Here is a 16,952-nt window from a genome sequence, read left to right as displayed (position 1 = left end):
AGCCGAAGGCAGCTGCTCAACCAACTGAGCCACCCAGGCGTCCCGCCAAGGACACTATTTTTTAAATTCACCTAGGGGCGCCTGTGTGACTTAGTCAGTTAGGCATCTGCCTTCGGCTCAGGTCATGATCCCAGAGTTCTGGGATCAAGCCCTGTGTTGGGCTTCTGGCTCAGCAGGGAGTCTGCTTCTCCTCTCTCTGCTGTTTACCCTGCTTGTGCTCTCTCTCTCAAATAAATAAAATCTTAAAAAAGGGGGGGCGCCTGGGTGGCTCAATGGGTTAAAGCCTCTGCCTTCGGCTCAGGCCCTGATCCCGGAGTCCTGGGATCGAGCCCCACATCGGGCTCTCCGCTCAGCGGGGAGCCTGATTCCCCCTCTCTCTCTGCCTGCCTCTCTGCCTACTTGTGATCTCTGTCTGATAAATAAATAGATAAAATCTTTTAAAAAGGGGGGGGCCACCTGGGTGGCTCAGTGGGTTAAAGCCTCTGCCTTTGGCTCAGGTCATGATCTTAGGGTCCTGGGATCGAGCCCCACATCGGGCTCTCTGCTCAGCAGGGAGCCTGTTTCCTCCTCTCTCTCTGACTGCCTCTCTGCCTACTTGCGCTGTCTGTCAAATAAATAAAATCTTTAAAAAACAAGACAAAACAAAACTCGTCTTCTATTTTGCCATCTTTGGTGTTTTTTGCCTCTCATGGGCCTACTATGGCTGCCAGAGTTCCAGACATCACATCTCAACCTCCAAAGGCCTCACCTCCAAACAGCTGCCCTGTCACTTCCTGGCTGAAAGTAGGACATATCTATGCCCAAAGCAATCCCTGTTAGGGGGAATGGAATATCTGGGGTAAAAAGAACCAGTTAAGAATTGGTACCTAGGAGGGATGCCTGGGTGGCTCAGTCGGTTAAACGTCTGCCTTTGGCTCAGGTCATGATCCCAGGTACCTGGGATCCAGTCCTGAATTGGGCTCCTTGCTCAGTGGGGAGCCTGCTTCTTCCTCTGCCTGCAGCTCCCCCTGCTTGTGTTCTCTATCTCTCTGACAAGTAAATAATCTTAAAAAAAAAAAAAAGAACTGGTACTTGGAGGTGGGAGAGACCCAGTAGCCTCCCCCCACCACTTCATTCCCTCATCCTTTTTTTTTTAAAGATTATTTATTTATTTATTTGACAGAGAAATCACAAGTTAGGCAGAAGTAGGCAGAGAGGCAGGCAGAGAGAGCAGGGGAAGCAGGCTCCCTGCTGAGCAGAGAGCCTGATGTGGGGCTCGATCCCAGGACCCTGGGATCATGACCCAAGCCGAAGGCAGAGGTTTAACCCACTGAGCCACCCAGGTGCCCCTCATTCCCTCATCCTTGACCCCTCCTTGACTTGAGCGGTAGCGATTTCATGAGAAGAAGAAAGAGGATGGCTTTTCATTTGTTAGTAAATGTTCTGTTGGCAGAAGCCGAGGGCATCGTGGGAATATTATTTATGGGGCGGGTGTTAGTCGGCTAGGGCTGCATGACAAAGTGCCATAGGCTGGGTGGCTTAAACAAGTTTATTTTCTCGCAGTTCTGGAGGCTGGAAGTTCAAGACGAAGGTGTTGGCAAGGTTGGTTTTTTTTTTTTTTTTTTTTTTAAGATTTATTTATTTGAGGGGCACTTGGGTGGCTCAGTGGGTTAAGCCTCTGCTTCAGCTCAGGTCATGATCTCAGGGTCCTGGGATCGAGCCCCGCATCAGGCTCTCTGCTTCCCCCTCTCTCTCTGCCTGCCTCTCTGCCTACTTGTGATCTCTCTCTCTGTGTCAAATAAATAAATAAAATACTTTTAAAAAAAGATTTATTTATTTGAGACGTAGCAAGGAGAGCACGAACAGGAGGGAAGGGGAGAAGCAGACTCCCAGCTGAGCAAGGAGCCCAATACGGAGCTTGATTCCAGGACCCCAGGATCATGACCTGAGCTGAAGGCAGAGACTTAACCGAGGCGTCTCAGGGTTGATTGCTTCTGAGGCCTCTTCCCTTGGTTTGTAGATGGCCATCTTCTCCCTGTGTTTCACAAGATCTTCCCTTTGTGCATGTCTGTGTCCACTTCTCTTTCTCCTCCTCCTTCTTCTTTATTTGAGAGAGAGAGCATGAGTGGTGGGGAGGGGCATAGGGAGAGGGAGAAGCAGGTTCCCCACTGAGCAGGGAGCCCAACATAGGGCTGGAGCCCAACATGGGGGGCTCGATCCCAGGACCCTGAGATCATGACCTGAGCTGAAGGCAGAGGCTTAACCGACTGAATCTCCTACGGTGCCCCTAATCTCTTCTTTTAAGGACTCCAGTAATTGGATTATGGCCAATCGGTATGACGTTAGTTTACTTTAATTACCTCTTTAAAGACTCTATCCAAATATAATCACATTCTGAGGTACTGAGGTTAGGACTTCAACATGAATTTGGGGAGTGGGATACAATTCAGCCCCATAACTGGTTACCTCTCCACTCCATATAGGTCCCGTGCTGGTCACCAGGAAGCCAGCACTGACCCAGCTACAAAAGGTCTCTGAGTATGCACCGAGGTCCAGAGGACCTCAGGAGTGCATGGTGAGGATGGCAGCCCTGATTTCCAGAGCCCGAGGAGCTGAATGGCGGAGATCTGAAGGGTGAGGGGTGGAACAGAACAGGAGGGGGAAGAGGGCTTGCCTGAGGGCAGGGATAGTGAAGGCAGACCTTGGTGGGGGGAACTGTGGCCTCCCCATTTCCCCACCTGAGGGGAATCCCTCTATTCAAGCCACAGCCTCTGGTTATCACTGCAGTTGCAAAATGTTTACCCATCCAGAGTCCATTAATAATTCTGCCCTGTCCTTTTCCATGCTGTAAATTTGTAAATGTATGCTTTCATACATTTGGCCCTCAGTTTTGGATTTCCATTTTTTTCCCCTCCCAAATTGTTATAATTACAGTTTATCTTGAATTTATAGGCTCTTCTGACTGCTGATGGAATTTGCCAGGACAAGATAAACTCTCCCCCTTTCTTCACAGCTGGCCATAAGCAGAAGCTAGTCAGCAACCTAAGATGTAATTTGCAAATGTGATTTTTTAAAAAAGATTTTATTTTGACAAAGAACGAGAGAGCACAAGCAGGGGGAGCATCAGAGGGAGAAGGAGAAGTATGCTCCCTGCTGAGCAGAGAGCCCAATGCGGGGCTCGATCCCAGGACCCTGAGATCATGACCTGAACCGAAGGCAGAGGTTTAACCCACTGAGCCACCCAGATGCCCCTCTTTCTGAGTTCTGATGATGGTTCTGGTTCACCTAAATGCTAGCTGGGGCTAGGAATCCCCTTAAAGGCGTCTTCATTCACACATCCGGTGGTTGGCACTGAGTCTTGCCTTGAACCTCAGTTGGGGCTGCTGACCAGAATTGCTACACGTTGCCTGTCCCGGTGGCTTGGGCTTCCGCACAGTATGGCATCTGGGCTCCAAGAGCAAGGGTTCCAAGTCTGGTTGAAGTGGTCTCCTCTCTGACTCCTTAGCCTTGGAAACCAGCATCGTCTCCCGTCTCTGTTTGCTGATGTGTCACCAGAGCTGGCTTGTATTTAAGGGGAAGCATCTAGACTCCACCTCCTCATGGGAGGGAGGTCACATAAAATATTTAGGAAGTGCCTGGCACATAATTAATACTCAATAAATGTAGACATCATCTGTTATCACTCTTGCTGCTTTGGACTCTATTATTGTGACAAGGATAAGCATTCAAGGAAGAAAATAGATAAGCCTCCCCCTCTCTCTGCCTACCTCTCTCTCTGCTCCCCCCTCTGTCTTTGCCTGCCTCTCTGCCTACTTGTGATCTGTCTGTCGAATAAACAAATAAAATCTTAAAAAAAAAAAAGAACCCGGAAAGAATAATGATTGCTGTTTTCTACCACTAAGTTTGGAGTTGCTACACAGCAATGTATAACCAGAACAATTTGCATTTGCTCATTTAATTAATTTTAATTTAATTTAATTAACTTAATCCCAACAACCCTAGGAGAGGAACAATTCTCCCCATTTGTTAAAGAAACAGAGTGACTGGGGAACATTGACAAAGTTGTGGCATGAGTATGTGGTAGAACAGGGATGTGAACCCAGATGGACCTACTCCAGAGTCAGGTCATAGCCACGTCTCTATGGCCCATATATCTTGATTCCCTCCCCAGCACTCCTTTCCCTTCGGGTCCCAGCACCTGATTTTCCTTTGGGAGCAGCTCTCCACCATCCTCAGTCCATGCAGTTCAGATGGAACTGACCCTACCTTGGGCCTTCAGGCACAAGCCCATAACCCACATCAGGCCATCGAGAGCACAGCATTCCTTTGGGGACAGTGATTGGTTTGGTGATGGGCTCACGATGAGGCAGGGTCACCGAGTGCCAGCACTGGAAACATTGCTGGCTTTACAGAGAAATAGGCCTATTTTAACCACGGAATCATGTAGTTGCTGGTCCCATCTTTGCTGTTGCGAGGAGATCCTGTCCGGTAGTATAGTCAAGAGAAAGATAAAGGGGCGCCTGGTTGGCCCAGTGGCTTAAGGCTCTGCCTTTGACTCAGGTCATGATCTCAGGGTTCTGGGATCGAGCCCCACATCGGGCTCTCTGCTCAGCGGGGAGCCTGCTTCCCCCTGCCCCCCGCCTTCCTCTCTGCCTATTTGTGATCTCTATCTGTCAAATACATACATACATACATACATACAATCATTTAAAAAGAGAGAGAGAAAGATACAAGTAGATTCCTAACATCATTTAAGGACCTAGATACAGCCATTCCTGAAACTTCTCACTGTTGGCTAAATGTGCTTTGAACTGAGTTTGTCTCTTGCAGTTGAAAGAGGCCTATCTGCTATTCTCCCAGTGAGGCTCTTCTCTTACACATTTCCATCTTCCCTGAGGACAGAGAATGGACCTGATCTATCACAGCTGTGTCTGGGTACAGGAGCCATCCATCAATCTTATTCTATTGAATAGAACTAAAAGGCACATTTCCCCTGTTTTCCTGGTGAGGAAATGGGCTGTCCTAAGGCTTTTGGATAAGAGCAGGATCAGGAGTAGCACTTACATCCCAAATTTGAAATCTGAGTCAAGTTCTTTGTCTTACGTCGGGAACCGGGATTTGGAAGAAAAGGGAGGAAGAAATAATGATGGCGAGATCATGCCAGCAACTGCTGGGTCGGCTTAATCAGAGGGAGGGCCATGAAGTTTGTCTTGAGGTCTATACAAGTCAAGGAGCTTCCTCACGTGCCTGATGGCACACAGTGGGGAGCATAGCTCTTGCCCTCGTCAGCCCCTCTTCTGGACCCCTCTCCATTTCTGACACCTGTGAAAGTGCTCAGAATACAGGCTGTCATTTACATGCTGGTGTGTATCACTTGCTAACTGTGGGACCTGAGGATCTGAAGTTAGACACCGATCACTTTCTGCAAGCTATTTTGCCACCTAGTTCCCCAAGAAGCAGCCACATCACAGTGCTCTAGTTGGAGACTTTATTCAGGGAGGAGAGGGGAAGATGAGCTAGAGTTGGATTCTTTGTCTAGTCACCTGGAGAAGGGCGAGTCTCTGGGACTCCAGGAAGGAGAGACAGGGCTCTGGAAACTAGAAGGCAGAGCGGGAGAGAGGTGGAGCTTTTGGTATCTTGAGGGGCCGGGTCGGGGGAAGGGACTCCCATCTCCCATCCAAGGCCCGGCGCCCCCTAGGGGCCGCTGCCGCTTCCACTGCCACTCCCGCTGCCTGCGGCATCCAGCATCCAGGTGCGTGAGCGGCGGGCACGCAGGAAGGTGATTTCTCGGGCCTTCCCTTCCCGTCTGGAACCCGGCAGTACCAAGGTGGAAATGTTGAGGCAGTGACCGGCGCCAGGAGCTGCCACCGGCATCGCGTAGCCCAGAACCGAGCGGCAAAGTTCCGCCCCGTCAGCGAAGGTCTGGGGGAGGGTGTGGACTTAGGGTCCGAGTGGGCGGAGTCCAGGTACTTCTGGGGGCGTGGCCTTCGGGCTGAGGGGAGGGAGGGCTGAGGGGCACCGCCTTGGAAAAGGAAAATCCCGGACTTTGCAAGTAGGGGCCAGTGTAGAGGTGCCGTCTAGGGGTGGGCAAGTACCCGCTTTGGGTCCTACGGAGAGTGTGGGGGCGGGGCCATAACAGGAACCGAGTCCTGGGAGGCCGAGTTATTTTTGCTGGGTCCCATGGTTGGGGTGGGGGAGGGCCAGATTAAGGCTGAGGCCTTAGGGAAGGTGATCTGAGCTTCTGGGTCTTCCAGAGGTAATTGTGGATGGGCCTAGAGCAGAGACGGCGCCTTGGGGAGGCCAAATCCAGAGCTTACAGACTTATCCCATTATGGAGGTTGGGGTGCGGACGGGGGAAGGGTGGGAGCAGGGGCCTTGGGAGTATCAGTCAGGACCCTGGGGCCTAGGCGGGTTAAGATAGAACATAGTAAGTGGAGGTCTCTCTCCTGCACCTCTATCTCAAGCTCACCTGCTCATAGGTAGGGCAGCCAGGCTCACAGCCCCTCTTTTCTAGGATTGTGAGCCAAGTCGGGCCGCAGGTAATATCGCTTTCACATGTGGCAAACCTGTGGATGGTGTGTAGAGAGAAAGTGGGTAAAGTCTCCGCAGTCGCGTCCTAGCGGGTTTCCAGCCCTCCAAGTCTTCGCTTCGTGTATGTCCCGCCCCCAGATCACCCTGCCCTATATTCTTCACACATACCCAGGGCCCTGGCACAGCTGACCTCCTCCCAACAGACTTCGGCCAGCCCCTTGCATTCCCCACCTTCTTAGCGTCTCTTTTCTATCAGGAGGCCCCGCCCCTTAAAAGCCCAGGTCTATGGAAGGTCTCACCTCGGTACCGCCAACCTCAAAAGCCAGGTCCTTTACGGCCCCGCCCCTTTCCACCTGGCCTCTAAACACTAGGCCTCCAGTTTAGACCATGGCCTTGTTGGAGGCAGGCCACACCCCTTCAAACACTAGGCGGAGGAAACTGCCCATCCGGCCTTTGGTCCCGCCCAAACCATAGGACACGCCCCTCGCGCCCCGCCTCCCATACCAGACATCGCAGAGCTCGGAACAGAGCGGCTGGGCCTGGCGTATCCCCAGTAACAGCAGGCGGAAGCGACTGTGGAGGGCAACTTGGAGGTGTCCCAGAAAGGATTCGCACCTGAACATCGGGAAAGATAGGATCATTTGGGTCAGGATGCGCAGGGGCGGTGGTCCCTGGCAGGGTTAACTGGAGCAACGAACACAAGGAAAGGCTGGCGAGTACCGTACTCACCCGGGGCTCGGGTCCCCACAGCGTTCTGGGGCCATCCCAGGGTCCAATGCCTCTGGTGTGTCCATCTCTGACAATAGGACAATAGGAGCATGGAGAAGGGGACTCCTGTGAGTTAGGGTCTTGTATCCTCAGGATTGGGGAAGCAAGGCATGGGGGTCCCCTGAACATAACCCCAGTTATGTCAGTGCCGCCCAAACATTAAACTTAAATAAAGACACTTCTCTTGGGACACAAATGCAATTTCGGATAGTAATAGTTTATCATAATCAGCTTAATTATGTCCCTGATAATGGTATGTTTTCACATACTTACATATACCGCTTTACAATACCCCTAATGAGGTAGGTCTATTATTTTTTTTCCCTTTTTAAGGGTCTACAAGAAGCCCAGAGAGGTAAGTGACTTGCTCAGAATCAACCAGTTATGAAGTGGCAGACCTGGGTTTGGGATTTGAATCCAGGAAGTCTGACTCCAGAATCTGTGCACTTTAACGAACATTCCCCCCACCTTTTTTTTTTTTTAAGATTTTATTTATTTATTTGACAGACAGAGATCACAAGTAGGCAGAGAGGCAGGCAGAAAGAGAGGGGGAAGCAGGCTCCCTGCTGAGCAGAGAGCCTGATATGGGGCTCGATCCCAGGATCCTGGGATCATGACCTGAGCTGAAGGCAGAGGCTTTAACCCACTGAGCCACCCAGGGGCCCCCCCCTCTTTTTTTTTTTTTTTTTTTAGATTTTTATTTATTTATGACAGAGGGAGGTAGCAAGAGCGGGAACACAAGCAGGAGGAAGCTGGAGAAGGAGAAACAGGCTCCCCGCTGAGCAGGGAGCCCGATGAGGGGCTAGATCCCAGGATGCTGGGATCATGACCTGAGCCGAAGGCAGACACTTAATGACTGAGCTACACAGGTGCCCCACTACCATTCTTTTTTTTTTTTTTTTTTAGATTTTGTTTATTTATTTGACACACACACACAGAGCACAAGCAGGGGGAATGGCAGGCAGAGGGAGAGGGAGAAGCAGGACCCTGGGATCATGACCTGAGCTGAAGGCAGAAGCTTAACCGACTGCGCCATCCAGGTGCCCCTTTAACTACCATTCTTTAGCACAAGCCCTGACTCCCCATCTTCCCCCACACGTGTCACCCCAAGCCCCTCTCATAAGGAGATTCTGGTATTGCTATGGTGAAATGGGATTTCTTAGGTGTTGGAGGTTAGGCAGGGTCTGGAGTGCTCACCTGCAAGGTGCAGCTGGCTTGTGCCAAGATCGGCTGCCAGCCTGTGGTGTCTCCGGGACATAGCTGGGAGTGGGCGGCTTCCTCCACAGGCTCCCAGCAGGATCCAAGCCAGGGTCAGTCCTAGGGCCCAGGTCAGGCCCTTGGGTCGAGTGTGGCCCCTGCAGGCCATGTCCACCTGAGACAAGAATCAGCTGGGGTATGGGGTAAGGTTTGGCTGACTCTATCTGGGAGCTCAGGGTTGTACCCTCCTGATGTGGACCCAGGAGACAGTGCCAGGGAGAGCAGAGAATGAGCAGTTGATGGGGAGGCAATGATCAAGAACCTTCAAATCCCAGGGGATCATCAAGTCCTGCCTCTGACCCAGGAGTCCCTTCTCACCCATCAGACTCATGTCCCTCCCTTTAGGCCCAAGGGCCCCCTCCTCTAGTTGGACCGTGGTGCCCCTCCCCGTCACACCCAGCAGGGTCTCCCACCCTGTTGGCCCTTAGGTGATCCCCTCTGTCTTCAGAACTAAAGGGACTCCCCAGCTCTTTCAGTCTCTCTCTTCTGTCCAGTAATTCCTCTCTCTCTTCTGCCCAGTCTCCTCCCTCCCTCTTGATCCGTGCTGGCCCCTCTCATGGTCACCTTCTCTCGGCCCACAATCGGCTTAGGGGCTGCCACCAGAGCTGGTCCTTCGGAGCCAAGCTTGGCTGTGGCAGGACTCTAGTTTTGCCGCTGGGGTTCTAAAGCTGTATGGTAGGGGAAGCTGAGGGTCTGTGGAGACAAGACAACTCCCTCCCCTCCCCTGTCCCCTCTGGCCACCCCTCACCTGTTAACTGGACGGGTGTCTAGGGTGCTGCTGAGACACGGCAGGGTCAAGTGCAGGAAAGAGTGGCGGCCAAAGGGGTGTGGTTTGATGCAGAGGAGGAGTTTCCCATTGCCCCACCCCCTGCTCCAACTGACCAAAGGCCAGGGGACCTGGGACTGCGTTGTATATATCTCTGCATTGACCTTTATGTTGAGATGATGGCTTAAACTCTATGTGTATGTGTGTTGGATGAAAGTGTGTTTGTGTGTCTGTGTGTGTGGAGAGAGTGTATGTTTGTTGTGTGAGGGTATAGTATGTGTGTCTCTTGGTTGACTGGTTGTATGTGTGTGTGTGTGTGTATTCAAAATCTGGGTGAGGAAGTCTTTATGTGTTCCAAGCCAAGTGTGTCCAATTGGGTAAGATATAATAAATGTGAGGGGGGGTATGTAGGGTCAGGATGGCCATCCTGTGAAAATATTGTGGATGAGTCAGTGGATAAATGCTGTTGACCATGAATGGTGACCATTAGTGAACAAGGGGGTGTTGACCTGTGTGGAGAGGGTGTGTCTGTATCTGAAACGTGTGTGTGTGTGTGTGTGTGTGTGTGTGTGTGTGTGTGTGTGTTCCTCTGCAGTTTCTGTGAATGTGAGTTTTTTGCAAACATTCTCTCAATTCATCCATTCATTCAACAAATGTTTATGGAGCACCTATTGTGTGTCAGGTTCAGGGGATGCAGTAGTGATCAAGAAATGAAAACCTCGGGGCACCTGGGTGGCTCAGTGGGTTAAACCTCTGCCTTCGGCTCAGGTCGTGATCTCAGGGTCCTAGGATCGAGCCCCGCATCGGGCTCTCTGCTCAGTAGGGAGCCTGCTTCCTCCTCTCTCTCTGCCTGCCTCTCTGCCTACTTGTGATCTCTCTCTCTCTCTGTGTCAAATAAATAAATAAAATCTTTAAAAAAAAAAAAGAAATGAAAACCTCAACCTTGGGATGCCTGGATGGTCCAGTCAGTTAAGCATCTGTTTTTGGCTCAGTTCATGATCCCAGGGTTCTGGGATCAAGTCCTTCCTGCATAAGGCTCCTTGCTCAGCAGGGAGCCTGCTTCTTCCTCTGCCTGCTACTCCCCACTTGTGTGCACTCACTCTCTCTCTGACAAATAAATAAATAAAAATTTTAAAATCTTTTAAAAAAAGATTTTATTTATTTGACAGACAGAGATCACAAGTAGGCAGAGAGGCAGGCAGAGAGAGGAAGGGAAGCAGGAGCCCTGCTGAGCAGAGAGCCCGATGCTAGGCTTGATCCCAGGACACTGGGATCATGACCTGAGCTGAAGGCAGAGGCTTTAACCCACTGAGCCACCCAGGTGCCCCTTAATTTTTTTAAAAAATATTTTATTTATTTATATGAGAGAGAGACAGTGAGAGAGAACATGAGAGGGGAGAAGATCAGAAGGAGAAGCAGACTCCCTGAGGAGCTGGGAGCCTGATGTGGGACTCAATCCCAAGACTTTGGGATTATGACCTGAGCCGAAGGCAGAGGCTTTAACCCACTGAGCCACCCAGGCACCCCTTAAAAATATTTTTTAAAAAAGATTTTATTTATTTATTTGAGAGAGAGAACATGAGAGGGGAGAAGATCAGAAGGAGGAGCAGACTCCCGGTGGAGCTGGGAGCCTGATGCAGGACTCAATCCCAATACTTTGGGATCATGACCTGAGCAGAAGGCAATTGTTTAACCAACGGAGCCACCCAGGTGCTCAAATAAAATCTTCTAAAAAATTCACCTTCCGAGAGCTTACATTCTAGTGGGAGACCCTGGCGAGATGAGCAGTCCTGTAGTGTGTATGTGAGTGTATATGTGTGTCCGTGTGTTGTGTGGGTAGGATACTGTGTCTGTGTGTTGGATGAGAGTTTGTGTGTAGCTGAGCTTCTCTTGGTTTTTGTATTATGTGTGTGTGCTTGTGTCTGTTGAGTGTACATGTTACTTGTGTGTGTCTGCATTTGCTGAGTGTGTGTATGTCTGTTTTCTCAGTAGGTGCTTGCATGTGTGTGTCTTTGCAGAGCATGAGTTTATGTGTATATGTGTTTGTGTGTGCCTGTGTTTGCTGATTATCTGTCTGTATTCTGTGTTTTTGTGTTTGCATATGATTCAGTGTGTCTGCGTTTGCTAAGTGCATATTTGGAAACGTGTATGTGTGTTTGTGTGTGAGTCTGTGTTTGCTGAGAATGTGTATGTGTGTGTATTTTTGAGGAGTACATATTTGCAGTGTGTGACTATGTGTATGTGAGTCTGTTTCCTGAGCATGTGTTGGTATGTTCGTGTTTGTGTGTATGTTTGCAGTGTGTGTGTGTGTGTGTGTACCTGTGCTTGTAGTGTGTGCATATGTGTTTTTGTGAGCAATGACTACTACCACAATTCTCTTTCCCTTCTCAGGCTAATGCAGAGTTTTTGTTTTGTCTCTTTCACTGAGGAACTCCCAGATCTCAAAACACTACTTTGTACACAGTAGGTGCTCAGTACTTGTTGAGTAAATTAATGAATCAGAAGGCCCTGTCTCCTGGCCCCTCCAGGGGTACCCACACAGTGATGTCCTATAGGCGTCAGCAACCAAGACCTAATGGATCTAGCCTTCCCCTAGTCCATTTTGGGTAGTCCAGGGTGCTCGTGTGTCATATCTGTCCAGTCTTTGGGCTGTGCCTCCTGCCAACCCTTCCCCTCCCCTGACCTCAGCCCCCAAACCCGCCCTCGGAATTCAGCACCGCGGACAGGAGCGTGTGAGATCAGCACCACGGAGAGCTCCCGAGACAGCTTGCTTTAGAAGGGGCGACAAGAGCGGAATCTGGGACTTTGACAGAGAAGTTCGAAGAATAGACTTAGCGGGATGGCAAACAAACATGCCGACAAACAGAGACAGAGAGAAACACTGAGATAACTCAGGCAAAGGCGCAGAGATGAGGAAACAAATGTCTGGGGAACACCTGGACCTAGACCTTGTCGTCGCACTCATTGGCCGGCAGGGGTCGCTCCCGCCCAGTGACCGCGCCCTCCAGGGCTTTCCGGTCGCCCCCTCCCCACCCTGGCCCCTAATGCCTAGAGTGGGGAGGTCACCGATGCTTTCCACACCAACTCTGAGAAGCATGGTCGGCTTGGTCTCAGCTATAGGAACACTGCGGGTGTGTGTGTGTGAAAATCGCGTCAGCTGCCCCCCCTCCCAAACTACCACTAATCGGTCCTATAAATACAGCCCAGCCTGACCTGGCTACTTAATCCTGACGGTGAGGGAGGGGGTCGTTAGAGGGGCTGCAGCGTTCCCCGAGGAGGCTCTGATTGGGAAGGGGGGCGGTATATGCAGGCAAAATGTTTGTCTGTGGGAACAACTCCCTTGAGGATGGGTGTCCTCAATGCAAATGTCACTCTGTAAGAATGTATCTCCGCAGGATGTGAGGGTCTCGTGGGTGGGAACAATTTCCCACAGAGAATATGGTTTTTAGGGGGTCTTTCTTTGGGGGTATCTTTACCAGGCTCTCCAAGGAAAATGTCACCCGTGGGGATTTTTCTCTGAGGAAGTGTCTCTTCTTGGGGGCGGCAGGGGGCTTTGAGAGGAAGCGCTACCTCTCAGAGACCATCTGCCTTAGGAATGATTTTCAGGGCGAGGGGGGAGTTTCTGATTGAAGAGGACCTCCGGTGGAGACTATCAACCCGTGGGAATGTGTCTCCCTGAGGGGGTCGCTGACGGGAGGGGTGGGTATCCGCATAAGGAATAATTTTAGTGAGAACGTCTCCCTTGGGTGTTTCTTGGGTTGGAGGTCTACCCATGGGCATGTCTCTCCCCTGGGGTGGCTCTACTTTTAGGGGTATCTCCGTAGCTTGACTCCCTTGGGGACATAGGGAAGCTCCTCCCTCGCTTGCCCCCTCCCACCCCGCCGCGCGGGCAGCCTTGGCCGAGGCCAGGCTCGGGCGCCCAGACGCAGTGACAGCGCCGGGTCCGCCCCACTTTGCTCCGCCCCCGCCACCCCCCAGGCCCCCCCCCTACTCGCCGCCGCCGCCGCCGCCGCCGCCGCGGTCCCCGCGGCTTCTCACTCCCTCCCTCTTCCCTCCTCCCGCCGCCGCCGCCGCAGCCGCCACCTCCCTCCTCCCTCCTCCCTCCCCGGGGCCGAAGCCGCCGCCGCCATGGACGATTCGGGCCTGATCCGCCGCCGGAGGTTGCAGGTACGCGGCGGCCCGGGTCCCGGGTGGTGGGGAAGGGGTCGGCGCCCTGAGGCGGGGCCCGGCAGGGGGCGGGAGAACTTGCGCTCGGGCCAGCCGGGGCGCCCCCTCCCACGGCTTCGGGATGCTACCAGAGGGGAACACCGTAGCCGCGCGTCCCGCCGCGCTGGCGACCCCGCCCCTCAGGCGCCGCCCGGGGATCCAGGGAGCTGACGGAGGGGTGCAGCCTAGCGCTCCCCCTCGAGGATAGCCCTGAGGGGCACCTGGTCCTCCGGAGGAGGAGGGGGCTGGGACCGAAGTCATCGCCCTGGCGCAACGCCAGGCTAGGGGTGAGGGGGCGCAGAGCAAAGTTATTGCCCCAGGGCTCGCGCCCCTCGGGGCCACCGGCGCTGCAGAGGCCGTAAACATGTTTATGCTGCAGCGTCTCCCCTTACTACCCTAGGAACCCCTTTCTGAGGCGTGGGGAACCCCTGCGACCTCCATGCATCTGCCCGGCCACCAGGATTCTTCCTACTGCCCTAATTGGACAGACACCCTAGACAGCCTCCCTCCTCACTCTTCATTCCCCCTCCTTTCACTACCCATCCGCCCCCCCCCCCCCCACCGCCTCGAGATCCTCAAGTCCAGCCCAGCTTGTGGGTGGGCGGGAGCGATTTTTAGCTCCTTGCAGCCTTAGAAGATACTGGTCTCTAGGCTGCGCAGGCGCGGGAGTGAGTCCACTGCACAGAGTGGGACACTGAGGATTGTGGAGTGTGGGGAAATCCAGGCCTCAGAAACTGCCACCTTCAAGATGGGTGGGGACTCAGGCTGAAAGGGGTCCTCCTCTACTATCTTCCTCGTGCGCTTCTAAGGGTTAATAGGAAGGTTCGATGTTGCTCTTAAACTGACCCCAGCAAGGAAACTGATCAAAGCTTCACCCCAAGGCCTGCCTGGGGTCTGGTCCTTGTGAGGCTTCTTGGAGCCCAGACCCACGCTAAATAATCTGGAAGAGTTTAGATAAAGCCTAGGTGGCCCCAGACTTTAAGCTACATACCTAGCCTGGCGCTTGAAAAAAGGGGAAGATTCAAACCCTCCCCCAGGGCCATGTCCATTTCAGGACTCCTCTAACCCACACTATCCCTGAGGCTGGAGACCAAGGTTAACTGACCGGTCATTGCAGCAGGAAAAATCTGAGTCAGATGATAGGAAGGACTTCCCAGGTAGTCTGGATGATGCGGGAGCCAGACCTGGGTTGGAAAACTAATTTGCTTTCAGACAGAACCCAGATGGCTCCATCTAAGAGCCTTGGGCTCTCGAAGTCTCCTCTGGATTCCCACCTCATCTTAGTGCTGGGGTGGGAGAAGAGGTTCGAGGTTCTGACAAAAGGGAGGGAGAAGCGGCAAAGCCAGAGCAGGTGCTGAAGCAGCCAGTCTGGGTTCGCGCGGTCGGGTCCCCTGGAAAAGGGCGGAAAGGGGCGGGGCCTGCAAGGGGGTGTGTTCCCGCCCTCCGGGCCGGCGCCGACTCCCATTGGCTCAGCGCCACGCGGGCCTTCCATCTCTTCCTCAAGGCTCCGCCCCCCGTCCGGGATCCGCCCACTCCCCCACCCTTCCTTTCTGAGGCATCCTCTGGGCCAGGCTACCCTCCGGAGTCCTGCCCCTACCTCTTCCCCTCTGGCAGGGTTAACCACTTCACTGCCTTGGATACATCCTCACACACTGATGCAACCCTTTAGGAGCTGTTCCACAACTGCGGAGCGCCCGAGGGCCCCCAACTGTGTGCAGGTGGGATCGTATATACTTACAGCATCCTGAGTTCGAAAGCCCTGTCCACAGCGCCGTCCATCAATCCCAGGGAGAAGCAGAATCCGCTTGGCTGAGCGGCTCTGCAGCTCGTGATGGAGGTGGCGTCTCTTTACTCTGACGCTGAGGATCCAAATCCTCTACAGCTCTAGTTTGCCCTTTTCTTAGACTCTAGGATGTTTAGGGGCGCTAGCAAATGGAGCTAGGTTCCAGGACTTCTCCGGGAGGTGTTTAAAGGAACCCCAGGGGCTCACCCTCGAAGGCTGAGTGTACCCGGATCTGGACTCCTGGGCTCCGTGGCCGGAAAATCCAGGTCTAGATTTCGCTTGGGCCATTGCAGTCGTCCCGCCCAGCCGGCCAGCCGAGGCTCATTCAAACTGATCCTGCAAAAACAGAGGGAAAACCTGGAATGGATTTCTGGTCATCAGTGGCTCAGGAAGGCAGGGCTGCCCAACTGGACAGCATTCTCTTTGACTCCAACCGTATGTGTATCCTCTGTACATGGGAGTGGGAGGTCCCTTTGGCCCATCCTCTTTCATGGAGCATGTCCATTCACAATAACTCCTGTTCCTATGACCTAATATTTATTGAGTGCTTACTGTGTACCAGGCATCATGCTAAGGTGCCAGGCACCTGAATCAGTTCACAGAATCCTCTAGGAGAAATGGACTGTTCGGAGGTCATTTGCCAAGGTTATAAGAGGCAAAGCAGGGATTTGAGCCCAGGGCTTTCTGCTGTCAGAGATCCTAGAAAGGATCTAGAATGTCCCTTATTTTCCCCATGTTGGAATGGGGACCACCAAAATGCTTTTGAAACCCTCACTAGAATCTTTCCCTCTGTGGCTCCACCCAACCTCCTTTATTCACTTTGGCCTGTGGACAGAAAACAGACTGGAAGGTAACACTCCCTTTTCCCACTGCTCTCCCGGGAAAGGGCACCGAATTCCATAACTTCTGATCCCTGTAGTGGCTTCCTGAGTGCTTGACAAACAGAACACAACCTTCCTCTGGTGTGGACACATACTGTTAATATTTAGCGGGGCACCTGGGTGGTTCAGTGGGTTGAGCCTCTGTCTTTGGTTCAGGTCATGATCCTGGGGTCCTGGGATTGAGCCCTGCATCAGGCTCTCTGCTCGGCAGGGAGCCTGCCCCCCCACCCCGCCTGCTTGTGATCTCTGTCAAATAAATGGGTAGAATCTTTTTTTTTAAAGATTTTATTTATTTATTTGACAGACAGAAATCACAAGTAGGCAGAGAGGCAGGCAGAGAGAGAGGAGGAAGCAGGCTCCCTGCTGAGCAGAGAGCCCGATGCGGGGCTCGATCCCAGGACCCTGGGATCATGACCTGAGCCGAAGGCAGAGGCTTTAACCCACTGAGCCACCCAGGCGCCCCCAAATGGGTAGAATCTTAAAAAAAAAATGTTAATATTTAGCAATTATCATCATCACACCAGATCAAAAAGACCTCTTAGCCATCATCTAATTCCCATTTCCAGTTTTAGTTTTGAGCCATCCTAACTACCTCACCTTCAACACTGAATCTGGCTGGGAGTGGGATACAACCCTTGGGGTGGGGTGTGGAGTCATTCATTCATTCAACCTTTCATGCTTGAGCATGCCAAGTTCATTCCTGTCTCCCTTGGGACCTTTGCAGTTCCCTTTATCTGGAATGCTCTTTCCACAAATCCTCCCACGGCTGGCTTTTATTTTT

At 52.4% G+C, this 16,952-nt stretch overlaps 1 protein-coding gene across 1 annotated transcript; it reads right to left on the bottom strand.

Annotated features, from left to right (window-relative positions):
- Window positions 1-5,453: 5,453 nt before the first annotated feature.
- Window positions 5,454-8,653, bottom strand: LOC111162562 (retbindin). Its single transcript, XM_022527060.1, has 5 exons — window positions 8,451-8,653; window positions 7,240-7,311; window positions 7,015-7,125; window positions 6,449-6,545; window positions 5,454-5,901 (listed from the first exon to the last, which is right to left on the bottom strand). Exons 1-5 carry the CDS (start codon window positions 8,642-8,644, stop codon window positions 5,674-5,676), a joined length of 702 nt encoding a protein of 233 aa, XP_022382768.1. The 5' UTR covers window positions 8,645-8,653; the 3' UTR covers window positions 5,454-5,673.
- Window positions 8,654-16,952: the final 8,299 nt, after the last annotated feature.

This window comes from Enhydra lutris, unplaced genomic scaffold, assembly GCF_002288905.1.
Source record: "Enhydra lutris kenyoni isolate GAN:26980312 unplaced genomic scaffold, ASM228890v2 scaffoldscaffold92, whole genome shotgun sequence".
Taxonomy (NCBI): domain Eukaryota; kingdom Metazoa; phylum Chordata; class Mammalia; order Carnivora; family Mustelidae; genus Enhydra; species Enhydra lutris.
This window is presented reverse-complemented; position numbering and strand designations above follow the sequence as displayed.